This window comes from Stegostoma tigrinum, chromosome 6 (genome assembly GCF_030684315.1).
Source record: "Stegostoma tigrinum isolate sSteTig4 chromosome 6, sSteTig4.hap1, whole genome shotgun sequence".
NCBI classification, from domain to species: Eukaryota; Metazoa; Chordata; class Chondrichthyes; order Orectolobiformes; family Stegostomatidae; genus Stegostoma; species Stegostoma tigrinum.
The window spans coordinates 55115665-55143535 of NC_081359.1; the positions used below are offsets into that span (position 1 = coordinate 55115665).

Consider the following 27871-nt stretch of genomic DNA (forward strand, 5'->3'; position numbering starts at 1 on the left):
TAATGTGACAAGGAATAAATTATTGTCATGTGATACAAAGCAGTGGTGAAGGACTTTTCAATGACGCTATGCTTCAAACGATTTTCTTTCATTCAAATCTCTTCCTTCTTCATCTCCAGCTTCTGGGCACTGCCAAAGCTGCTCCAAATTGGCCATACTGGTTACAAACACAGGAGAAGCAAAACCAGGTCTCAAGCCTGTACCCAGACATGATGGGTTTCATTCCAAAGAGGAATATTTCTGGGACTGGTTGCTCCCATTTTTTTGTTGAAACTTTTTTTGAATGAAATCCCTGGCCTGTGGCGCATGTCAGAAATCCAGAAAAATTTCATTCCTATCATATGTTGTTCAATTTACCTCTCAATAATCCCATTTTACAAGCAATCTTCTCGAAGCAGGGTAGGTGGTGACTTCTAAGCGGTGGATGTGATAACAAATTATTTGCCTGAGCAAAGAATATTGGCAATTTATTTAAAAGCAAATAAAACTTCCAGAAAAGTACTTGTTCATCTTAATTCCCACCTCGGTACAACACTCTTCTGCTGTTAAAAACTCAGAAGTTATTATGTAGTAATAAATCACTTTTATAATATCAACTGACCTATCAAGCAATGTAACTATTTAAACCATACTAAACCTAACATAGCTCTTGTGTAGTGCATTGTTCACAGAATTGGCCGTTTGAACTGAGGCAACTTGAGAGTCAAAGAGATTATTCTGGTTTCATGCATCACAGGATGGAGGCTTATAGGGGTCTAAATGAAATAGGAAGATAAGAAGATAAGAAATTTGAGGGTGCACACATGAGAATCAATGGTCGGCACAACATTGTGGGCTGAAGGGCCTGTTCTGTGCTGTACTGTTCTATGTTCTATATGTAGAGACAGAAACAAAGTTAATACTTCAAATACACAATGACTCTTCATTAGAACTTATGGTATAGCCTGCTCTCTGATTGGTTCTTGAACAAAGTTTGAGAAATTATCCCAACATACTCCACAATCTCATTACCCAGGCACTATTTAGCAATGATTCATTTAACCTACACGTACATTTAAGTCACCGATGATCATTGCAGTACCTCTCATATGTTCATTTCCTCCCATGCATTCTGTCCTATAGTGTAACTACCGGTAGGGAGCCTATAAGCTACATCTGCAAGTGACCTTTTATCTCTCCTACTTCATCAAAACTGAATTTACATCCTTGCTGATTCCAGCTAAGATCATCTCTCATTATTAGTAATTTCATCCTTAACTTAGAGTACCACTTTCACCTACACTTCCTTCTATTCAAAATGTCAAATACACTACAATATTCAAACCCATGACCTAGTAACCTTGCTTGCAATCAAGTCTCCATAATGACTAGGAGGTCATACATATTCGTCTGTAATTTGTCCAGGTATGTCTGACCTCATGTGGTACTGTGACAGTCAGCACCTTTGAGTGAGAAGGCCTAAGTTCAAGTCCTACTTGCGACAGAGGTGAGTACCATCATATCCAAACAGGTCGAATTGAACAAAAATCTCCAGTTAGGTCCTGGCCACAAAGTCTAATTACAGATCCATCAGCAGCCAAGTAACAGCCCGTGTTCTCAACAATGTTATAGGATTGCACTAACCAATAATACGCTGAATACTTGTGGCTCAGTATAAATTTAATCTCATTGAACTGAGGAAAGCTCCTGACTGACAAATTATGTTTTGCACATTTCTTTTGTCATTGCTAGGCATGAGTATTTTAGTACTTTATTGCTATATCAACTTGTTCAACTACATTTTGGACAGATGGGACCTGAACCCAGGTCTTCTGGCCCAAAGATTATCCTTACAGTTTTGTCACATTACTTATTATTTAGGATCTTTTCCATTTGATGATCTAAGAGCAGTGTATGTTCATTAGCTTTAATCTTCAGTACTCAATCCCTTCCATTTTGTACTTGTATTACTCAATCATTTTATCTTTTAGCATAATTCCTAATTTTTAGTGCATATTTTCCTCCATATGTTCTAAACTTCGTTAAAATTTCAATTGTGAATTAAAACTTCAGTTGTAAAATAAAATTGGTTAAGACAGGGTTTGAATGTTCACTAGCTAATATACTCCACATGATCACTGTTGTCTAAACTTCCATCCAGGAAACAGATACAATTTAATGTTTAACACCAGGCCAGACATGTGGGCGCAAGACATACTACTTAACCAATCTTATTGCTTATTGAATAACTAATACAGGTTTGGTAGATGGAGTATAATGTGGAAACATGTGAGAATGTCCACTTTGGAATAACAGAAAAGCAAATTCAAATAAAAGGTTACAGAATATTACAACAGAGGCACCGGTCTTGTCCTTGTACTCATTTCAAAGTTAACATGGTTCAAGCAAGTAATTAGGCAAATTAAATAATCTGGCCTCACAAACCTACTGTATTCCATATCTATCTTTATAGTTGACAAAATATTAATGGCCCTTGAAAGTCACATTGCAAGTCACGGATTCAACTTCAAAAGCAACTAAAGCTGTTAAGATGTCACAATTAAATAATTAAATTCTTCAAGGTTTCCAAGCTTTCTGTTGAACCCTCAAAAAATAACTGAAGTTGCAAACATTTCTGTAATGCCATAGGAAGGCTGCGTTGTAAAATGAAAGCAGACACCTGTTAAGTTTTCATTTGTTCCATATCCTTTCATAGATGCTTGACATCCTCCCTACTTGCCTTCCCATTTATTTTCATCATTTGTAAATTTAGCTATAGCACATTCATTTCTCTCATCCAAGTCATTTATGTGGCAAATAATTGAGACTTCAGCACCACTCCATTAGTCACAGGTCACTGTCCTGAAAATTTCCCAACGTGTCAGCTTTCAGTTTAGTTAGCAAAACTTCTCGTGCTGCTTATATTGGCCTTGAATGCAAACACACTCTCAAAACTGATAAATTTTTAAACTGTTAAGGCAGTTATATGAAAATACAGAATAATCCTAACTGAATGACAGACAGCTCAAAAACTGTTCATTCCCATTTAACCTTCCAATTAAAATCTGTAGAAAACTATCCATGTTTTCTGCTTAATAGTTAAGTTTAGTTAATACCAAACTTAAAATGTATGGTGGCTGGAATGCTGTGCACAATGTTATCTGGTAGGAAATCTAAAAGCTATGAAGTTAACTTCAATGTTGCTAGATTCAAAATGGTAGAAATAAAAACAGAAATATTTTGTGTGCAAATGGTTTATTTAGTTTAGTACATACAAGCTTAACTTCTAATGGTTTCAACACTGCATTTGTTTCAGGTGCATAGATCCTTTAGCTGTATGAAGATTTACTAACTTATGAAAACAACTAGGAATGCAGGAATCACATGAAAAACAAAGTAACTTTTATGTCTGGCAAATATCAATAGATTTATTATTAGTTTTCAATTGTTCAGATCCTGTAGTTTTATAATAAATTTTATTTCCTAAATAAACCGAAGTATTAATTTCAATTGCACCATAAATAAAAAAACTTAAATACTTTGCATCAACTGTACACAAACCATATTTCAAAAATATTTTATTGGTTTTAGAATTTACATTCTTACAAAAGTAACATTTTCATTTCCCAAGTGCATTCACACATTTGCAGCACTCACAGTAATACACACCTGAACTGCACATGCAGTTGAACATACAAATACCAAAATGTATTCAATATAATTTCTGCTGAGATCCCTGCCTCAAATAAAATATAAAACAAAAGGTTTCAATTCAACATGTTCCTTGAAGGTAACATGTACTATTGCTGCTTCGCACATTTCCAATGATTTCAACATAGCAAGAGGTAGTATCACTTCAGTGTCATATGAAAGTCACCCTCATACAAAAGGATACATCAAATCTAACCAGTCATCTTGCATCTGATTCTTCTTCCAATTCTAAAGTTTGTAACAGTGGAAAAAAAAATTTTCTTCAAAGACCTAGACTGTTTCCACTTTCACAGTTGCACTATCTTTTTCAGTTTTATTATCATCTGTCAACATACAGCTCCGTTCATTCTCAGTATCTTTACAACTGTTGGTGGCATCTGAAGTCTTGTTACTACTAGCCAACTGTTCCTGTTTAAGAACTGAATGTAGTGGGTTTTCTACAGGAGCTTCATTTGGAGATGGTGTTGCATCAGTAAACGAAGCCTTTAAAAAAGTAATGAGAAAAATTAACATGTAAAAGCAGTTTTCATGACAAATTTGATAAAACAAAGTTAAAATTTACTTTAATCTGAATTTTATATGCTTAATTACATACAACTCATGTAAACAGTATGAAATCCATCAGGACTCCTGCAGGATTTTTAGTAATTAGTACCACATCCAAACTTATTTTGCTGTTCTAAATGCAGTTGAACTGTATACCGCGTAACAAATATTTCAACTTATTTACATAATGTTTAGCAAAAATATTTCATGTTCATACTCACATTTTTGTAATCTTCATAGCATGCTGGATGATATGTCTAAAAGAAATTTTGCAAATATTAAAGGTAATTAGTGACAATATCCAAGTTGCTAAATATATTTCAAATGCTATTAGCTTTGCTAAAATAAACAAGATCAGAAGAAACATCAGGTCATAGTTTAGTACTTGCAATTAGTACAAGTGGACAGATCTTACTGGAAAAATAAAGACATGATAATGGCACTTTAATGTGCAACATGCAGATGAGATTACGAGGTAATCTCCAAAACCTGTTTGTTTTGCACTCCTCCACTGATCTATTTTCATGCTTTGCTTTTAAGAGCTGATTTGTTCCGTCATTAACCATCAATAGAATGTTAAGTTCCATCATTAAGAGCACAAGTATATTTTGACAAAATAACTGTTAACATAGTGCCAATTAAACTCTCACCTACAAATCAAAAACTGAGATTCCTTCAGATGGTTAAAAAGCCGTTTCAAATATAATTTCCCTGTTTCATCAGTACCTCCAAACCCCAAATTCAATTTTCTTTACCTGATTTGACTATTTCATCTCATTAATACATTCAGGAATTTACTTTGCTTTGCAATCCTTAAATCTTAAGTGTACGGTCAGTCCCACCATTCACCAAGGTCTCAACAGGCCTACCGCATTGCTCAAACTCAATAACTTGCACTTCCAGCAACTAATGATATGTGAAGAAATTTCAGCAGGAACATGCTGATGAAGTCTGAGTTGTACCATGCAAGATGCCTTGCTCTGAAAGTTCTGTCTGATGTCTTCAACTACAGGTTTCACATTAGTAAGCTGTTCAAACTAACATTAATACATCTTATTGGAAACATGCTAGCTGATAAGAGTATAACAGAAGGGTAGTCTGTTTTAATTGTATTGCATATCCACATATTGATGTCCTTTCATTAATCATTTATAATAGCCAATATATCTGTTTACACTTAGACAGTTCATTGGCAAAAGGTGTTTGAAATATCTGGAAGTTGTAAACAACACGAACGCTTTTTCCTTACAACTGTACAAATAACCATAACCATGACCTTGGTTGTTGTTAAGACTTGATTCCCTTATTATGGGATGAAATTGCACAATACTTGGATGTGCACGGTGAAATAGAGATGAATCAGCACAGTTTCATCAAGGACAGGCTGTGACTGATAGATCTGTTAGAACTGAGGTGGTAACAAGTAAATCAGGCAAAGGGGAGCCAGTGGATGCGGTTTATTAGGATTTCTAGAAGGCCTTCCACCAAGTACCACACAGGATGCTGCTAAATAAGAACCCAGGGTGTTAGGTACTGGCATGAATAGAGGATTAGCTGACTGGCAGGAGGCAGAGGGTAGGGGGTTAAATAGATCTCTTTTGTGATGGCACCAATGATTAATGGAGTTCCACAGGGGTCTGTGTTAGGAACATAACTTTTCATATTAACAATCTGGACAAAGGAAGCAAGGACATTGTTGCTAAGTCAGCAGATGATAGGTGGAAGAACAGGTAGTGTTAAGGAAGTGGAAAGCTGAAGGAGGACACTTGGGCAGGCTAGGAGATTGGACAAAAGTGGTAGATGGAATACAATATGGGAAAGTATGAGGTGATGCACTTTGGAAGGAAGAGGCAGCAGAGACCTTTTTCTTAAGTGTGCAAGGGCTTTGCAAAATTGAAGCACAAAGGGATTTTAGGAGTCCTAGTTTAGGACTGTCATGATTAACAGATAGATTTAGGTGGCAGGCAGGAAGGCAAGTGCAATGTCAGTATTCATTTTGAGACGACCAGAATACAAGAGTAGGGCTGTACAAGACTCTGGTCAGACGGCATTTGGAATATTCTAAGTAGCTTTGGGCCCCATCGCTGGAGGAGGATGTGCTAACATTGGAGAGAGTTCAGAGGTGGTTTGTAAGAATGATCCAGGGGATATAAGGAACAGTTGAGGATTGTTGGCCTGTACCTGGAATTCAGATGGATGACGGGACGTCTCATTGAAATTCACAGCAAATGGAGACACCTGGACAGAATGGACGTGGAGAGGCTATGCCACTAGGTGAGACTAGGACCCAAAGGCATAGCCTCAGAGTGAAGGTACAACTCTCTGGCTGAAGAAATTCCACCTTACCTCAGTTCTAGAGGGTGATGAATCTCTGGAACTCACTTCCGCAGAAAGAAGACAGAGATAGACAGTTCTTGAATAGTAAGGGAATCAAAAGTTATGGCAAGAAGGCAGGAGAACAGGATTGAGAAACATCAGTCATAATGAAATGATGGAGCAGGCTCAAAAGGTCTAATTCCGCTCCTCTACTTTATGGCTCAATAATCCACTGGATTATTCACCAATGAGTTTTTGACAATGTGACCTCACCAAGGATTTTCTTTCCCCAAATAATGGCAAACAGTGACCATAGTTGTATATAATTGATAGTTTGGAAGTGCCAGGACATTTAAATATTGGGTTTACTTACTCTATTATCCACACGAATTGCATTTTTCAGATGCCACTCCTCTTCATCTTCATCCCAATACTGCTCAAAAGCCTCTTGACAAATTTCACACACCTACCAGATGAAAATACAAATGTGCTTGTCAGGATTAAGGCAAGTATTGATTTTTTGATAAGACTGAATATATTTACTCAAATACAATGCAGTATACTTAGAGATTTAGAGTGTGCTAAACTTGCAAAATTCTTCTGATGGATGCCTCCCCACCACCTCCACTCCAATACTGCAGGGGGTTCCAGCAGATGTCCAATTTTCTTTCAAATTTCCTCAGAACAGACAAATTGGTAATTTGCACTGTATCTCTGGAAATGACATTGTATATACTTATGTATTTTTGGCTCCTGTGTTGTTATTAATAATTGGTCACTACTCTTTAAAGTGATAAAAGATCTACATGCAGTGAATTATGAACATTAGCACTTTAAAATGCTACTTATTATATACTTGGGAATAGTGCTTATTTCCTTGGATACCTGCCTTGATTAAACCAATTGCAGCCTTTAACACCTCAGATGCAGCTAGATTTAGGTCAGAGTTTAAAGTGATAAAACAGGATTCTGATATGCACATAAATTACTGCAGATTAGGGTAACAGCAGGGGGAAAGTGGAATAGCTGGTAACAAAAGATTAAAGCTGCTGTTCTGTAAAGAGACAACGCACTTTGAAGACAAAACAAAAACATGGTTGATGAAGACAGCACCCAAGTCTAAGAGAACAAACATTAGCTCGTTTGATTTCGATGGCTCCAGTATTGCAAGATGATTTATTTGGGGTTTTGGATGTGCCGCAGAAAGTGTGGTAAGCAATGACAGTAGCAATACCAAGATAACACAGCAGGCCAAGCAGCATCTCAGGAGCACAAAAGCTGAAGTTTCGGGCCTAGACCCTTCATCAGACCCTCTCAGCTTTTGTGCTCCTGAGATGCTGCTTGGCCTGCTGTGTTCATCCAGCTTCACACTTTGTTATCTTGGATTCTCCAGCATCAAGCTATGAAGAGAGGTTGAATAGATTAGGATTATTTTCATTAGAAAGATGGAGATTGAGGGGGGACCTGATTGAGGTCTACAAAATCATGAGGGGTATAGACAGGGTGGATAGCAAAAAGCTTTTTCCCCCCAGAGTGAGGGACTCAATTACTAGGGGTCATGAGTTCAAAGTGAGAGGAGGAAAGTTTAAGGGAGATATGCGTGGAAAGTTCTTTACACAGAGGGTGGTGGGCGCCTGGAACGCGTTGCCAGCGGAGGTGGTAGGCGCAGGCACGTTAGCGTCTTTTAAGATATATTTGGACAGGTACATGGATGGGCAGGGAGCCAACGGACACAGATCATTAGAAAATAGATGACACGTTAGACAGAGGATCTTGATCGGCGCAAGCTTGGAGGGCCAAAGGGCCTGTTCCTGTGCTGTAGGTTTCTTTGCAGTTCCCATTATCTCTGATACAGTAGCAATACCAGTCCTTTTCCGTAAACTGTAGGTAGTCGTTTACTACTGTTCATGTGGGGGTCACTGTTTATTAGTGTTATAATTTTCCTCCTAATTCTTGTGCTACCCAAGTACAAATGCATTTATGCCCCTCTTCCAAATGGTAATGCATTTACTAAGTTTGAGTGCTTTGGTATCAAGTTTTAAAAAAGCCTTGAGACTAATGATTCATAACAAAAAATGTTGATTTTTAGATTTCAACAATTTCTAAGTTAGTTTTTGAAGAAGGGTCCAGACCCGAAAAATCAGCTTTCGGGTTCCTCTGATGGTGCCTGGCCTGCTGTGTTCATCCAGTTTTAGAGCTTGTTATTTCAGAATTTTTACAACCTATTACAAGACACAGCAAGTAACTAAAAGAAAACAATATTTATCAACTCCCACAGCTCAACTTGGGATGACAGATTCAGCTTTCTGAAAAAAGTACAATATGCTTTCCAACTCCCCAATCAAAACATAAGACTGTGACACAATCACTCCCTCTGGCCTGTTGCTGCCTCTCTCACCATACTCACCAGGGGGACCTATTACCTAGTCTAGTAGATGGGAAGGTTAAAGATGCCTAATAGAGGCACAGTCACTGAAATTCTGCCTTCATCTTCTGCAACTCTGCCTGGTACTGAGGTACAACTGAGATGTTTGATTATGGGAAGAAAAATTCAATAGTTACCACCAACACCAGAGCTTGCAAAATAATTTCAGAATTCTTGCTCCAAAAAGGATTCATGAGGAGCAATATTATGTTAACAATACATTAACGAGGGCATTGAAACCTACCTTGAGACAGAGCAAGAACTACTCAAGTTGAATCTAACTGCACTTTTAATATCTATTTAAAGCAAAGAGCGATATGGATCAGATGTTGACACCATGAACCTTTAGCCACAAAAAAAGTAAACCTTTATAAAACATACAGATGGGATAAAATCTAGGATTCCAAGGCATCTTTGGATTCATGTTCTTGTTTTTAGTTTAAAAGGCTATTTCCAACCTTAATCAGCTCTTGACACATTCAGGAAAAAGGTGAGCTGGTCAGCAACATAGTTGAATGGAGGAGAATCTCCTACCTGCCTGTGCTTTAGTTAAGTGTGAGAATCAGTTTTAAGCAAGAAATAAGAGGTCCTTTGACCTTCAGCGTGGTTGCAATGGCCTTCAAACATCCCACTCTTCATCTCTTGGCTTATGACATTTCCCGTATTCAATTAAGTATTTCTCAAATGTCAAGGGTTTCCATCACCTCCATCTTTTCAAGGTGTTGAGTTCACAAGTACCCACAAACCAACAGGTGATGACATTTTTCCTCAAATCCATTCCAAGCCTCCTGTTCCTTTCTTTAAACCTGTGTCCCCTAGATACTGACTCCTCTAAAGAGTTAGCCTTCTCCGTGTCAATGTGGTTTATATTCCTCAGACCTTTGTATATCTCAGTCACATTACTCAACTTTCACTGCTTTTAAGGAGAACAAACCCAACATATCTAGACCCTCTTTATAGTTTAATTGCTTCAGTCCAGCCAAGACCCTGATGAAGCTCTTCTTTACCCTCTCTCGTACAACTATATCTGTGTGGTGACCACAGTATTCCAGCTGTGGCCTAACATTACATTCAATTCATCACAACCACCTTGATCTTGCCTTTATTGGTAAGGCATTGAATACAAGTATTCCATTTCTTTCTTGACCAAATTATCTACTTGTCTTGCTATCTTCAAGGATCCGTGGACATACAATCAACACTTTTCAGAATTAAACTCCACTTACCGCTGTTTAGCCCATCTACATTGTACTGCCTCACAAAAGGCATAAAACCTTTTTGCAAGAGACTTACAGATGGGATAAAATCACTGATATAACATCAAGTATTCCAAGGCCCATCTACTTCATGGTTTTATGTTTAAAAGGCCATTTCGTCCGCTCACTATTCACCACAAAACCAATTTTCAAGTCATCTGTAAAATTACCAACACCACCCCCTACACTCATGCTTAGATCGACAATGTCCATAAAGAGCAAGGCACCCAGCACTGGGTACACCACAGGGTATAGGCTTCCCGTTACAAAAATGCCACGAAGTCAATTTTACATTCAATTTACCAAATTGGCCTGGATTCCACAGACTTAGTTTCTTAACCAGTCTGACATGCAAGACGTTGTTAAAAATCTCATTAAATCCATACAGAATACACTAACTGCATTAACCTCATCTATACAGCTAGTCACCTCCTTGAAAAATTCAACTAAATTGTTAAAGGTGATATAAAGCTCATAAAGCCACACTGATTTTCCTTGCTTGATCCTGCCTGAGGTTAATTTTGTACCTCAGCACTTTTTCCAAAAATTTTGCTACCACAGATCTAAGAATTACAGGCCTGTAGTTTCTGGTTTAACGCTACCATCCTTTTCTTGAATAAAGGCATAATGACGGCTGATCTCCAGTCCTCTGGCAAGCCTCTTGTAGCCAGAGAGGATCTGAAAATTCATATTAGAGCCCCTGCAATCTCCTCCCTTGCTTCCCACAATGAAATAGGATTAATCTCATCTTGGTCCAAAGATTTAACTACTTTCAAATTCGCTAATTCATTCAGTTATATTGCAGCTCCCCCCTCCCTTTCATATCCACGTGCTCCTTCTCTATTGTAAATAGAGATTCAAATGAAAACTTTGCAAACAACAGCTATATCTTCCAGCTCCAAACAGATTGCCACTTTGGTCCCTAATAGGCCCTTACTCCTTTTACGTAACACACCGCTGTATTTTCCTTAATGTTACCAGCCACTTTTTTTTGAAATGCCTCCTCTTTGTTGACCTTTTTTCTTAAGCAACCCCCTGCACTGACTATACTCCTCCAATGCATTGCTATTTTGAGCCTTGGGGATCTCTCAAGCTTCCTTTCTCCCCCCCGCCGTATCAGTCCAGATTTGCTTTTGTTTTCTCCTCTTATTTGATTACAATGACATATACACACAGCTAGATCAAACTCTACGGTAAATGTTCATGATAGAATGACATGCATAATATATTCCTGCTGCTGTAACTGTTAGAAGGCTGTTTGCACAACTTTTTTAAGAGCACAGTTAAGGCAAAATTTGATTAAGTATATTAGATTTAACTGGAGCAGAAAAAGTTAACAATCACTGCACGCAGGACCTCGGTTTCCAGATTTTTAAGTACCTTATTTTCCAAAGGCTTAACCAGTGAACTTTAATTCCAGAAATAACAATTTCTGAAATAGAATTATCTTTATGCTGACATCCACTCCTGTATTTCCAACAAATCAGCCACTAATGCAATGGCTTGTTGCAGTTCTTTAAATGTGTGAGGCAGAAAAGCAGAGTCTCAACTACAGAAATCAAGCTATCCTGCTCAATAATGTGCACCGAAGGGTGGCCTGCAAGTACCTAATATCATCCTCTGAGACAAGGCATCAAGACGGTTATTGGTAACTCCTGCATGCATCCAAGTCATGTTGTATGTTTCTTCTGGAAATCTGATGAAACTATGATCATACTATGTAATCACATGCATTTCTATTAACAAACCTACTTCATGTACTCCAGCAGGCCCAGCAGGAACACTCTGAAATTCCTTTTCCTTGGCTGCTTCTTGTGTTCTCTGCACAACTTCTTCGTGGACCTTCTCAAAGAACTGACTCTTTGCACGTTCTTCCAAGTCAGCAATTTCTTCAAATTCTATCCAATCCTGGAAATTTGCAAACAAATGTTTCAAAATCCCAACATTTCAATTTTTAACTTTTGTTTTCAAATCTAGAACCATTCTTAACAAATAGAATATCTGTTGACATACTTCAAGGAGCCTGTGATTTCAGTGTTTATGGGCTACCAATTTTAAACTTTCAAACTATGAATTCTCTATTTGGAGCTTTTTATGGACTAAAATAGTTTGTTTAAAAAATAGACTGCAAATGCCACCTCTGAAAGGAGGATACAGAACAAGTGCACCAGTAATGCCAGATTAGCCCCTCTGCACCCAGCATGGTGGCTAGAAAGTACTGTGTAGTAAGGCCGCAACTGGACAAAGCAGCAACAGCCATGGAGAGGTACATGCAGACACCATTTGGGGAGGGGAATCTCTGCACTGTCAGTCCTAGTCTTCTGCTGCACCTCATCTGCCGCTTGATGATTTCAATGGCACAAGCACAGACACATCCCGGCACGGTGACATCAATGGCACTTCCTAAAGCCTGTCGCGACCAAGTGACCTCAATGACAGCATACGTGCTTGCACCGTGCCATTTTGCTGTTAGGAGTAAGGGTTCTTTACAAAAGAAGGGAACCACCGCCTTAAGATAGCTGCAGTGATCACTTGATCAAGTTTAACTAAGCTCATTAACACATCAAACAAGACCCAGTTTGAGGCATCAAAATGACCAAAACAGTCAATTGTTCAGATCTCATCTCTAATTTGCAAGTTTTACATACTTGGATGAAGGACACCTGCAGATTATCCAGCTGGAAGAAAACAATTAAGCCAAACATGGGGCAAGAAAAAGGAAAATATATGTCAAGTAGAGATGTAAAATGGATATATGTGACAGCAGCACTGAAATATCCTCTCGCTCAGAGTTTTCACACAGCCTCTCCATAAATAGCTCGACTGATAAAATAAATTGGAACATTCATTCACTAAAAACTCAAAGTTCTAAAACTTTTACATACACACAAAAATCTTGCTACTGAAGATACAGGCCATCAGTTGACAAAACCCTCAGGATACTAAAAATGCACATTCCCAATCTTTCTTTTCACACTAGACACTGCTTTTCAAATTTTAAATCAGTGTTCAATCTCATTACTTTTTACTCCCTGGGCCAGTAAACAATACAATCTCATACTTTTACTCAAGAACACCTTGTAATTGGCTTTTTCATTTCACATCTAGCAAACAATGTTTTAATTGAACTGCGATCTAGCTGCATGCAGAAAGGTAAACATATTTATTGTGGTCAAGGACAAGTTAAATAGAAACAAATTGATTCAGCCTCCTCATCAGGTATACTCAAAAGAAATCGAGAACTGGAACAGGAAAGTAAATTTTTCCTGTGTTGTAAATGCAACCATTTTAAAATTTAAAATGAAAGATTCTCAGTGAGAGGAATAGTTTTAAATGTCCCACTAGAAGACAAGATTAAAGGGAGGGTTTCACCTAATGTTCCATCAATGGTCCTGAACTGATGGGCATGTGAACAGCCTAATTGGTTTTCAACTTTTCTCTTTGTCAATGCAAGTTTAAGAAGTCTTTTCTATTCTAATCCCCATTCTTCCCCTCACATCACATCTGCCTCTCCACAACCATCCAATTATACTATATCCAATCGCATTTGTCCTGGAATTCTCTAAACAGCCTTGACTGGTTTCAAGCCACAGATCAACTAGCACAAAAATCTTCATACATTCAACAAACTTACAGTTAAACTGTAGTACCACTTTCTGTAAGTCACTTTCTTAGTGATGTCCTTTTCCATTCTGTTCATACGATAATGCCAGTCTAAATGGTCCGCATAAACATCAGTTTGAGACGCTGTGAACCTCATTCCACAGGAGTAACACTGAATCCCTGTGTATAGTCGACTGATAACACCATCATATCTCCTGTTAAGAGAAAGCAAAAGTAAATAGAGTGCTCAATAATGATGCAAAACAAAGTCATTTTAGTTTCTCGATAAAACAATTTAATTTAAAAAGCCTTGCACCAAGCTGCAAAATGCTCATCCCAAATCTTTTACAGGTTGTAGACTTCTCAATATCTTCAAGCTCTTCAGAAATCTGACACACCTTTGCTTTCTTTAACAGATATTTTCCTTGCTCTGAAACAAGAATTTAGTATAAAGCACACAACCTTTACTCTTTCTGCTTATGGACAAATGTAAGGGCAGAAATGGATAACTAATTTCTTTACTAATTATTTGATTGCAGTGAACCTTCATGTGCTAATGAACAGAATGATCTCTCCTTTGCTTTTAAAAGAGACAAGGCTTCTCACAAGCTACACTAGGTGGAAAAGAGAACCAGAATGTGCGCATGGAGTTGAATTACATTTGATAATTAAATTTCAATCTAATCAGCATGTTAAACAAACATTTCAACCATATGTTATATTGATTCCATTATATAATAGTTCAAAATTTATTTTTTCCTTGTCTGCTTACTGAAGATAATTGAAAAGGAAGGGGGGAGGAACAGTGGCAAACATAATGCATCTTGAGATTGGTGACAGACTCTTTGCTGGCCTATAAATCCAGTCTGAACTTCAATGTAAATCAGCCCAGCTCCTACATCCTTAACATTGCAGGTGTTTCATTTTCTTAACAAAAAAAAGTGTTGTTTCTACAGAGACCAATTCTGCAGTGAAATCAAAAGTTGAAGATTGCACAGATAATTATCCATTAACAGGATGTGGCGTCAAACAACTATCAGAGCAAGCAGATCTTTCTTCCTCATGTCTACAATCATATAAAATCCTTATACCTAATTGAGACAATATAGAAACTGCCTTCCAATGAAATACCCATGAAGCAATTACTAAGATCTGGAAGTAGATACAAAGTTAGCATGTAGACCTGATTGAGAGAAATACTTTGGTAATGATAGAACAAAATTAAATAAGCATCGTTTATTCCAGATAATTTCACACAGCTGGTGAGCATCCTGACAACACTTTAGCATTCACTTAAACACGACAGATAACAGTTTTCTGTATTATTTTTGAATTTCATTCTCTGACATTCAGTTCTGTGTGGAATTCTAATTCTAATTCTAAATTTTGTTGCATGGGTATCAAATAAAGTAATTGACTTTTAGGCTTTTCTTTTAATGTAACTTCAAACTTAGTGGTATCAGCTCAAAACAGCGTTGAGGTCTCAAAAATATTCGTACATCAGTGACTTGCACAACTGTTCTTCAAGCACGTCATTCAAAAATCAGAATACCGAAACTAAGTCTGTTACCAAATGAACGGAAGGGGTGTTGATCAAAGCTACTCAAAAGATGGATTTATATCAAGCAGCAGATGTAAAGAAGGTAAAAATCCAGCACAGCTAAAGAGAAAGAGAATAATTAAAAGAAGTGGATACTTCCTTCAGGTATACTGGGTTAATATTCTTTTGCGGTGCATGATTGCTTGTAGTCAGCATTAACTGCTGTTCAGTTAAAAACTCAACTAGCTTCACAATTTGAAGGTCTTGCCACTGTTCCTCCCCCTTTCCTTTTCAATTGTCTTCAGTAAGCAAACAAGAAAAAAATAAATTTTGAACTATTATATAATGGAATCAACGTAACATATTGTTGAAATGTTTGTTTCTACGTTTGATCTGGTAAGTGATCTTTTCTCAATCTTGAAAACAGTTTCTATGAATGTTACAAGTTACTTACTGTTTCAATTCCTCAATTTGAAAGCCGGTAAGATCTGGAATGTTTTCCTCGTTTTCTTCCTCCTCATCTTCTTCAATTGTTGTTTGAACCTGAGAATCACCTTCTGGAACCACATCAGACTCTGAATTCATTGAAATTAAACAGTTACAATTTGTCATCTTTAGAAAACCTGAATCAATGTAATAACGCATTGTTTAAAAGAATTTCTATAAAAACATCTTACGTGTTGGAACAGAGTCTACTGGATTTGGCTTTAGAATTCCAGTTGAAAGCAGCTTTGAAAACAGTTCGTTAACGTCCAACTGCCCCAAATGATTATCTAGAGGTGCAAAAGATGATCCTGTGATATTAGAAAATATTTGATTACAAAACAGGCAAGTCAATGCAAGCGAATGGAGTCAAAGCACTTTATTTAAATACATCGATCTTATGGCAGCAAACAAAATCCAACGTAAGCTCAGTAGCAAGGTATTTTATGACCACACCAATTTATCAATACTAAAATGTTATTTGCTATTTCAAAACCAGGGGCTTCAGACTATTAACGTAAGGGTTCTTGAAGAATAAATTATTTAATGCAATATTTACAGAACATTTGTGAATTTTTACACTGAACATCGTTCTCGTTATTACTGTAAAAATCAGATTCTGGAAAACTTCTAAACAAAATAACATGTGGCAGACCAGGTCAGATAATTTGTGCATAATTATGCACAAACCCTCAGGCTATAAGGATTGAGATATTATTTCCCTCCGTATATCTATCGCCCACAACTGGCTTCTATGAATGGAAGTCCAACCAGTCAACATCCACCAGCATTCTCTTGTTTGAGCTTATTTTTGCCACGAACACCAAGTCAAGAACTAGGGAGCTGAAAGTGTGGCTGGCAAATAGTGAAATGATGAAATTTGGAAATGTGAAACAGGCCAAAATTGGAATGCAAAGATCTTACGGAATTGTAGCAGGGAGGCTATGGAAATTGGAAAACACATTTTGAAATACCTTACAAACACAAGTATAAACATTTTCAACTGTGTTTCCACAGCAGGAGCCAACATAGATCAATCAGTGTATGGATGATAGATGGCTAAAAATTTCTCAAGTTTCAGATTTGTTCAAGTTTTTTATAGAATGTACAAAATTAGGCTGGCCAGCAAAATAATTGCAACAGTTGAGCCTGCAAGAAACAAAGGTGCAGACGAGGGCTTGAGTGAACGAGCTGAAGCAGAAAAGACCAGTGATATTGCAAATGTGGAAACAGACAGTCCTGGTGAAGAATACTGATTTACAAGTTCAGCTGAAAATCAAAGAGAATACTACAGCTGCAAGCAACCAGTTTCAGTTTCCAACAACTACCAAGAGGAGTCAGTGACAAAGGAATGGAGTATGCTGTGGACCAGTAAACACTGACACTTTGTATCAGTATCAAATTTGAGGAAAAATCTGAATGCAAGATGAACACAACAAAGGCAGAATGAAAAGGTGACAGCCGAGAATTGGATCTGACATGTTTTTAGCTGATATCATAGAGGGATTTTTTTTGTAGAGAAATAGTTAGTGGGAGGGGAAGACAGATCTCCTTGATAGGTAATGTTTTAATGTGAAGTAAGAAAAGCCAATACAGACGGCTTTCAAACAATTACCCAATAATCTGAAAGGAAGTACACCTGGTGGCAAGGGAGGAAGGCTGAATGGATGGGCCAAACAATGCAGTTATGAGAAAGATACATGAATTTCAGACAAGAGCATGGATACAAGAGCACTGGAGGCAAAAGGATTTTTGTAGTTATTGGCACATTGCTGGTCCAAGGCATGGCTGCTATTTACTGTGTATGAAATCCATAAGGGTAAATCAAAGTAGAAGAAATTAATTGGTCCAATTCATCAGCAAGAAAACCATACCTTGCTGAATCTGTGTAACCGGAACAGAAGACTGGGGGGTTATATACTGCTGGCCTTGACTAAAAGGAAGTGGATTTTGAGAAAAACCAGTCATGGTAGTACCCTAGAAAATAAATACAAAGTTATATCATGAAAATATCCAGAGATCTCACGTTAAATTTATGCTTTTTCACTTAGAAAGTATTGTTGCTTCGTTCTATTTCTACCTTCCACTCCTGAAGATATTGCATACAATTTCACAATTCCTTGAATGCATCATTTGAAAGAGTAAATTCATATAAACCTCAAATTCCAGCATTAATTTGACTGTGGACAGCTAGCGTGATGTCCATGAAGAGTATTTTCCTGCCCAAATTATAGGGGAAAATCAGGTGCACTGATTTTAACAGGTCAATAAAGTGCCACCGAAACAAGTCACGTGATTTCTTTGGTTGCTACGGACTGGTTTGGATCAAAGTGTCTGTTTCAGAGTTGTATGAATATGAGTCAACAACACAGTGGCATTTCAACTTAAATCTACTTGTTAAACATTTCCCAACATTGCTGCAGTGTTCAGATTTTTAAGTTCTGGTAATGCAAAATTAATTCTATTACCTCATGTACAAAGTATTGGAATTACCAGACAATATTTTCAATTTTTTTAAAATACAAAACACATTCCCATTCAAAAGAATTAATGTGTTAATACTCACAGGCTGCAACTGACGCATATTTTCAGGTAATGATGCAGGAAGGTTACTGTTGTAATATGTTCCACACGCTGAATCATATTGGTCATTATTATGGGGTCCTGACAACCGAGGCACTGCTGTCTGACCTTCAAAACAAGGACCTGTTGGCCCATAGGCTGGGTTAGCCAATGCTGTTGCTCCATGTACACCAGGTTCATTATAATGGGATCCTTGAGGTACATTAAATCTGGGTCCAGGCTGTCCATCAAATGCTCTTCCCTGATACTGTGAACTTGGTGGATGCCCATTAAACAAGTGACCAGTAACACTGCATCTAGGATCAGGATGCATGGAAGCCCCTTCAAACTGTGGCCCACGAGGATTATCAAAGTATGTCCCAGGCTGTGTAGAATTCATGTCGTAACGGGTTCCAGCAGGCCCATCAAAACGAATAGCAGGTTGCCCTGGGTGACTACCCAAACTGTCATAATGTGTGCTAGTCTGGCCCATCTGTGGGCCATCAAATCGCACCGCGCATTGTGTTGGACGACCACCAGGACCATCAAAGTGTGTATTGGGCTGGCCAGGATGCGGACCATCAAAACATGTGACTGGCTGCCTCAGACGAGAACCTGGGCCATCAAAGCGCATACTGGGATGTCCGGGTTGGGGACCATCAAATCTCATACAGGGCTGACCTAAACCGTCTGGACTATCAAAGCGTGTACCAGGCTGTCGAGGATGTGGGCCATCAAAGTGCATAGCAGGTTGCCCAGGGTGTGGATCAAAGCGAGCGTGCCCTCGATTTCCAGGATTATCTAATTGTGCACCTGGCTGACCTGCGTGTGGGCCAAAACGTGCGCCAGTTTGACCTGGGTGGCCACCTGGACTGTCAAAGTGACCACACGGTTGCCCAGGGTGTGAACCATCAAAGTGTATCCCAGGCTGCCCAGGGTGACCACCTGGACTCTCAAAACATGTACCAGGCTGTCCTGGGTGTGGACCATTAAAGCGTGCCCCAGGCTGTCCTGGGTGTGGGCCATCAAAGCGCAGTCCAGGCTGTCCTGGGCGAGGACCATCAAAACGTAGCCCAGGCTGCCCCATACGAGGACCATCAAAACGTGGCCCAGGCTGTCTAGGGCGAGAGCTTTCAAAGCGCAACATAGAACGAGGGACACCTGGACCATCAAACCGCACGCCAGGCTGTCCTAAATGTAAACCGCCTGGGCAATCAAAGCATGCACCAGGCTGTCCTCTGTGTGGACCATCAAAGCATGTACCAGGCTGTCCAACACGTGAACCACCTGGACTGTCAAAGTGTGCATTGGGTTGTCTAGGAATACCTTCAATCCAATGACATGGCTGTTCAGGGGCATTATCAATTGGTTGTATTACTTGTTCAGGGGGTTCCTGCAACCTTATTCTAGATCCAGCAATGCAACCGTCACAACTTGGAGATCCATTTCTACTACGGAGCCATGTCCTATCTGATTCAATTGATTCGTCAGTTCTCAATTTTTCTAGGTTTCTTCCAGAACCAGATTTTCCTTGCCCTGGTCTATCGGCAACTTCTCTAAACCTTGGAGGCATTTCAAGTGCCGCGGATCTTAACCTTGTGCTTTCAACTAGTCCATTGTTTCTCTGGGTTGCCTCATAAGAAGGCCTTTCCTCCGAATGACGGTCGCAAATAGATCTTGGTTCTTCTCTTTTTATATCTGCTTAAAAGAGAAATTACATTGTATCATTTCTGTCTCGAGAAACACTCTCAGGCTAGGTAGGATTTAGAGACTGAAGATAAAATATTCAAACACCTCTTGCTACTTTAATAGTCAATTTTATTGAAACTGTAGAACAATTCTATACATGTTAACCTGATGGGCTTAATTTTAGTCATCTAGCTGTATCCGATCTTAGTCTCTGCAGCTCTAAAATTTAATGAACTCATGAGCTTTAAAGGTTTCAAGCAAGAAAGAAAATTCATAAACTCATTTGTATAGTAGAATTCTGAAACCATTCTAGAAAAATGTCTCCATGTGACTGCACATTAACTATCCCAGTACGAGTGGATCGACTGCTACACAAATTCCATTTAGAACAGACCAATCAGCACAAAAGTGATTCTGATAATAACTATCCAAAAATTACATCTTTATCCGATATCACATCCAATTAAATTTCCTTATTAAGTAATGACTTCTTGCAGACAAAGGCAGCAGAGCACTGGTGACATAATAGACAGCTTCAATGTCCATTTTCTTCCAAATGGACTGGGGGAAATGTGAGAAAGGTGGCAAAAACTAAGATGCCACATTTGATTCCCATCCAGTAAATTTATGCAGACATTAATGAAACTCATCTGTGATGCTTGAGATGGACCAGACTGCAAATATTCACTCTAGCCTGATAGATGGCTTAGCAGGTAGTACTCATACGCAAAGTATTAGCACAAGTAAAGAAAAAAGTGCTGTAATATCCTGCCCAGAAACTCCAATGCAAGTAGTAAACCACAAAACCTGAAAGTAGCAAAAAGTGGTAGCTATATGCATAAGTGCAAAAAATTACTGTGGCCAGGTTTAGTTTGCTGTTGAAGTGCAAAAGAATTTCCATGGTTCACTAGGGGAATTGACAACTATTTTAATATTGAAATACTTTACAAGGCCCTTTTCAGCAATCAGTTTTGTGGTTAGCTGATCCTAACTGGAGTTCCAACAGTATTTTGACAATTTGGGTTGTGTGGAGTAAATCAAGAAAAGTATTTTCAGTCAGATTCTCACTCCTGATCACTAATTAGACAACACAGAAGCAGGGAAATGACTGTTTGGCAGCATTGTCTCTGGTTCAACTCCAACTGGAGCTACTGCTTCCTTACATGTTAAAAATTGCAAAGACTGTGTTAAACTAGTTAACAACAACCTTAAATACCAAAGAGAAAGATACTGAGCACGCACACTTCAGTTTGAACACAGCATACATTTTATTCTCATTCATGAATAATAGAGGCATTCACAAACTTCTAGGGAGATACTGGTTTGCCGGAGACTAGGGATTGTGTATTGTGACCCAGGAAAGAATAATTTTAACAGTGCATTGAGAAAACTATCGATTGTTTTTCTAACTTTACCTTGGCCATCTCTTGGACCAAACTCCTGAAGGTCTCTTTCAACCACAGGCTGATGTTTCGAGCCCTGCCGCTGATCTTTATGGTGTTCATTCCTGGGTTCTATCCAGTTGTTACATAACTTTCCATGATTAGAATCTATTTTGTATCTTTCTTCAGGAATTGGAGAACTTTTCATTTGTTTAATTGGCAGCTTCTCATCTACATGCTTTTTGCTATCCCGCACGTTACTTTGGTTTCTCTCCTCATCTACTACAGGATTCATATGTTGACGAAGTGGTGATACATGATCACAATGTTTCTCATGCAACTGTCTATTATCACCAGCAGGAGATCGTCTTGCAGGCTTGGCGTCACACAATTTTCTTCTTTCCGAATGCCTTCCTTCACTGTAATGTCCACGTCCACACTCACTTGCTTCTCTTTTCTCTGCAAGTTTCCTTTCCTGACAAGTACCTCTTGTATCATGCCTTTCAATTAATGAGTATGAAGTGCTGGTCATATTGGGAGACTTACTGCCCTGGTCACCATCTTCTCTTATACTAAGCGAGAGATCCCCTGACAGATCTTTATTAAGAGCCTCTCTTGTTTTCCAACGAGGTTCTATTTCGTGTGATTGTTCTAACTGAACTCTGGTTCTTTTTAATTTAGACATGTGTTCAAGATAGCTCATTTCTGCTTCAGATAATGGTGTACCTTTACCTTGGGTTCTAGCTAATGGAGATTCTCCCTTCAGTTCAGTTTTAAAACCCCTGGGGGTAACATGGGATCCTTGCCAGTCACTAGATCTACTCTTTTCTTCTTGATACTGGAACAGCTGATTAATTTGATGAGCAACAACAAGAAATTCATCATAACTTATTTCTCCAGCTGCCAGTCGTTGATTTGCCTACAAAAGCACAATAGAATAAAATTGAGTAAATGAAAAGCCAAGGACAAATAAAAACTATCTTTTAACATACTTAACTACAGTTTCAAAATGGACCTTCAACGAAAACAGCAAGTGAAACTGAACTTTGCATCCCCAGGCATGGAGAAAAAAATGGGTTAAGCTCGCTTAATTCACAGATGCATAGACAACAATTGTAAAATTACACCATGATGTCTCCATGCTTATTGCTCAAAAAGCCTATACTTATTAAAAATGTGGTGTTATCACTGCCCATTATGCAAATGAAACAGGAGTCATTACTGTAAGGGAGATGCAAGAAAGGGAAAATAGTTCTGAGCATCAACAGCGTACCAGCAAGGTATGAATACAAATATGGAATATTCTTAAACAGATAACCAATTGCAAAACTCTTTAAACATGAAGCCAATTAATGACAGTCAAATTTTCAGCAAAAATATTCTCTGACGATGTCAACTGACTTAATTATGACCCGCTACATTTTATTACTACATTTACTAACAAAAAATTGCTTTCCTCAATTAAGGCTCATCTTTCATGCACAAGCACGTTAAAAACACAATGAATATTTTTAAGGCTCATCAACCACTCTTCCCATATAAAAAGCAATGCTCATTTCTGGGTGAGATTTCTCCCCAGATCAAAAGCAAAAATGTTTCCTGACTGTCTGAACTTACAGCAAACAGCTCATTAGGTTATACTCTTGTCAGTAACCTGTCAGGTCCTCTTATAAAGGGTATAGCTTAGATACATTTATCACATTCTTGCTCAACTGATAGTAACTAATGTAGCTTTCAAGTAATATTTCTCTGTCAGAATGTAAAACACCCAGTTTTTTTTTTAATTTAGAGCCTCAGTCCTTACACACAAGATTGCTGGTTTTCCTCATCCCAACACGTTAGATGGGTTTGGTTAGAATATATTATTTATTTCATGCTCTGAATAGACCAAATTTGGTAGTTTGATATTGCAATGTAAACTTACCACTGACTAGGTTCCCTAACTTTTATTGCCCTTGCCTAATTAAGGTCCATCAATCTGCTGAAATTTTCAACAGGCCTAGTTACAACAGATTTTTAGGACACTTCCAAATTTCTACACTCCTTTTGTATAAAGTGCTTTTTTCACACTACCTGAACAGTCCACCTCTCATTTTAAGATTATGCACTCATTGTTCTAGACTGTCCCACTGATGTTGTTTAATTTAATTGTTACTACCTTATTAGTTACTACCTTATCAGTTACAAAACACTTTCATCTATCTTTTAGCTTACCTCACACCAGCTCAGTCAACTCCAACTGCTAACAACGTCACTTAGTTAATTTGCTCCGATTTACCACATTATGCTAAAGGTGTCAACAAGTAAGTTAGACACACAAGGTGGTACATTGAAAGTCTGTTAAATATGACCCTATAAAATTCTGGATAAACTGATAAAAGCAAATCTTGCCAAAGATAGTTGATCTCAGAACCAAGTGATTGCATCAGGCAGGATCTGCTGTACAGTATTCAAGGGTCACACTACAAATTGCTGTGCAAGCTTTCCTGATATTCATTTAGACACATAAAATAAGCCATTTACATGGTGTTCTTCTTGATAAGGTTTATCTAGAAACAATGGATGTGGCAGAAATTCCCCACCTCTTTCAATTGTTCTCGCACCCCTTTTGCAACTCATGAACAATGCAACAGACAATACGGGAGATTTTTTCTAAATGAACTGGCTAACTTTATTTTTTTTTAAAAAGTTCAATGCTAACCAACTTAACAGGTGACCAAGGCATAGTTAATACATTTTGACTTACTTTTTTCAACAAATCTCTCTTGTTAGCAGATGTCAATTCCTTGGGGATTTGCAGATTTGCATCAACACTCATCCTTTGTTGCCTAGGTGTCCGAGGTGACAGAATACCTTTACTTCCAGAATATACATCCTTCTGTTGATGAGGAAGCTTTCCATGTGAAGGGGTTTCTTGTTTCTGTTTCAAGCTTTAAAGTAAATATTTACATATTTGTTTAATTTTACAACCTGTAACGTTTTGGTTCGAGTGATTCCTTTACAGTCAGAGATAAAATAACATCTAAGTTTATTGCGTTAAACATATTTGAATGAAAAAATCTAACTTTTTTTCAAGCTTTCAACTATGTATTTACAGACTTCTTTGAAACTAACTGAAGTGGCTTATTGGCAACCATTAGTACCATTATTTCATAATGTGGCAGTAGCCATTATCAGAAGCCCCAATTCCTGAAGGTAATTCACAAATGTACACAACACACATCAGAAAAATCGTATCATGTACTTATAAAGTAGTAACGTGAAGGCTGCCTCAAGGATCACTGTTAGAATAAGTATAATTTCAACTGTAGATAGATAATGCTGGTAGAGCCAGCAACTAAATTAAAGGAAAATGATGCACTTGCAGGAAATCAAAAACAAAGAGCTAGAATTACTCAGTAGGTGTAGTAACATCTGTCAAGTGAGTTAACATTGAGTTGAATGTAACTTTCTCTTCAGATGTCAATATCTAGCATTTTGTTTACACTATATCTATACAGCAAACTTTGTCCTAACCGGGTCTTTATGGACCAGCTCTCAATAAAGCAGGAAAAATTATGTAACTCGAACACAAAGTCAACTGCATTGCCAAGCAGTTAGTTGAGGGTGAGAAGCTTCTCTGCTAAGTTTTATTTAGGTAAAGTTGCATTAAGTGATTTATGCAGTAAATAATGTATAACAGTAATGTGTATACACCATGCATTATGCTCCTCTTACTTAATGTGTTTTTATACCGATTGTGGACCTCTTGATCAACTGGAATATTTCATCAACCGGTACACTCCTAATCCCATAGATGTCAATTATTAAAATGTTTGCTGCATATTCTGATAAACCAAAATGCAAGTCTAGATGATGGAGATTTAGGAAACAAACTGGGAAGAACTGCAGACGAATTACGTGGGATTGGGCTGAACTGACAGCGAAGTGGCAGATACAATGAAATATGAACAAATATGCGGTAACCAAACATGGTAACCTACATACATTCCACACACAAGGTAGCACAAATCCATATCACAGCATACGGGAAGATCCCAGGGATAACATGTTTGTCACTATAAAACAAATCAACTTTTTGGGTGTAAAACTGAAATAAAACAAACTTCAGAAGCCAATTCTGTGCACACAGCACATGTGACTTTGAAGTATAAAGTGTGGTACATAGAGCTAGAAGCTATGCTAAGTTATCAAGAACAAGCAGAGTTGAAACAGCTCAATAAGAGAAAACCTCATTCTGCACGAACTATTAACCCATGAACGGCAGTGATGAGGGAGATAAACAAATGTCAGGATTATGATGGGTTTCCAGGGTTTTCCTGTGAGGTGCAACAGATTTCGTTCTCAGCCAAGGCTAAGTAAGCAAGAATTTGCATGTATATGGCGTCTTACATGGCCCGAGGCAAATGAGAGGTATAGACAGAGTTAATAGCAGTTGTCTTTTCCCTAGGATGTGGACACATTTTTAAGGAGAGATAGATTTAAAAGAAAGACAAGAATTTTTTAAAAACACAAGACTTGAATGAACTTCCAGAGGAAGTGGCAGATGTGGGCACAATTACAATATTTAAAAGACATTTGAACAGAGGCAGGAATAAGTTTGGGACTATGTTTGTCATGGACTGGTTGAACTGAAGGGTCTGTTTCTCTGCTGCATGACTATGTCTCTATAAGAGGTGACATAATTAAAAAGAGTGAGTGAGTGGCATAACTAGAGTTTATTAGAAATGCAGCACATTGGCAGCCAAATGTTATGTATATTCTTCTGTAAGATTCTACGACCTAGATACCAGGAGAGAATAAGTGGAAACTGTGACTCAGCAAGGTCCCATTAAGGCATACTGATATAGTAAACTGCCTCAATTAACTACCTTACCAAAGAAAACTGACTCTTGCATGAACAGCAGTGAACAAATTAAGTGTGAAGAAATGAACAGCTTGAGACTTAATGACCAATGACACATAGTGCAGAACCATGTGGAGGACAATACATTGAACAAGTTCAAGGGGAAATTGGTTATCTTCTGGTTAAATATAAAACCAATGGATATCAAGAAAATAGTAACACAGCCACCTGTACTCGAAACCTGTGTTCTGGTCCTACACATTCATAACTTACCTTTTAGCCTCCTCCCAGCCAGACTTCCACCTTTTTGCAGATGGCTGGTCATGCCAATTTTCTACATTTTCCTTTGGCTCAGGGGAGTGTCTTGGAGAATTTCGGTTTTCAGGTCTTGCAACCTGTGGCTCTTGACATCTATCCTCCCGTGTTCTCTTCAGTTTCCTTGGGTCTCTTACTTCCGGTTTGGTACTGCCTTTCTTTCTAACATCTCGACGCTCCCAGTTATTGGCATTCTGTTTATACTCATCAGGAAGGGGTCTCTTTACAGACTTTTCTTTGTCCTGCGTTTTAGAAAGTGGCGAAACACTTGTTCGCCGCCTCTTTGGTGACAATCGCCCTCTTTGTCTGGCAGAACGTGACACAGGTGACCGCGATATTGGTGAGCGAGATCGTGGGGACCGTGATCGTGAAGATCTAGAATGTGATCTAAAATTGAACCCCCCAGATTTAGAAACGTCCTTTCCAATTTCTTTTCCATCCTTTTCACTTTTCAACAGAATCCCATTAATTGTTTTATTTCTTATGGCTGAAGGCTTACGGTCAGCTCCTTTGCTTTGATCATCCTCTTTTTTTTCAACATTTGTCCTCTTCTCTTTTGTTTCTACTTTATCAGTCTTGTCTTGAGAAGACTTGCGCAATCTTGGATCTCTTTTACTGACTTCCACTTTTACCTTCTCAGTATCTGTTTTTTTGGTATTTTTAACAGGCAACTTACTTTTCGCTGGCGACACCAATTTAGATTTTCCTTCCGAACTTTTGGATTCCTTTCGTACTAACTTCTCACAGATTTTATCTTTTTCTTGTTTCGATGTACTAATTTGACTTTCTGTCCTCTCAGAAGATCCCCCAGCTGGGCTATTTCTTTTGCTTCCTGCTTTCTCTAATTTCTCAGTTTGCAGTTGGCTTTCTTTTTTAACAGGATCTTTTGAATGAGTTGACTGTTGACTTAGCCTATTTATCCGAGGGTCTCTGTTTGATACTTTGGTATCACTGACATTTGGTGCCTGAAGTTTTTCTAACTCGGTTGATTCCTGCTGCAAGGGTCTAACTGTAGCTGGAGTCGGCTTTCCCGTTCCCATTGAAAGCATAGGAGAAACCTTTGTGATTGGCACGTGTAATTTGGAATGTCCAAGGTTCACTGATGAATCAGGAACAGTATGCTGTGAAGCAAGTGAGGCCATCTAAAAGTAAAAGAACACAAAATTTAGAGAAAATAAAATACTTCAAACTACTCAAGACACTTCCAAATAAAGTGAT

General features: G+C 38.2%; 1 protein-coding gene across 5 annotated transcripts in view; it reads right to left on the reverse strand.

Moving 5' to 3' along the window:
* Positions 1-3541: 3541 nt before the first annotated feature.
* Positions 3542-27871, reverse strand: part of pcf11 (PCF11 cleavage and polyadenylation factor subunit) — a 41364-nt gene continuing 17034 nt past the window's right edge. Inside the window, exons 5-16 of one of the 5 annotated variants that reach the window (XM_048533479.2) lie at positions 26612-27795; positions 24239-24422; positions 22225-22411; positions 18426-20119; positions 17734-17836; positions 16054-16170; positions 15831-15951; positions 13868-14051; positions 11986-12141; positions 6926-7018; positions 4458-4493; positions 3542-4173 (exon numbers count right to left, since the gene is read on the reverse strand). In XM_048533479.2, coding sequence (XP_048389436.2) covers positions 3961-4173; positions 4458-4493; positions 6926-7018; positions 11986-12141; positions 13868-14051; positions 15831-15951; positions 16054-16170; positions 17734-17836; positions 18426-20119; positions 22225-22411; positions 24239-24422; positions 26612-27795 — 4272 coding nt within the window. In that variant the 3' untranslated portion in view covers positions 3542-3960. Of the gene's footprint in view, positions 4174-4457; positions 4494-6925; positions 7019-11985; positions 12142-13867; positions 14052-15830; positions 15952-16053; positions 16171-17733; positions 17837-18425; positions 20123-21525; positions 22412-24238; positions 24423-26611; positions 27796-27871 lie in introns of all 5 variants that reach the window. The other 4 variants (XM_048533478.2, XM_048533476.2, XM_048533477.2 and 1 more) reach the window with 4 other exon arrangements.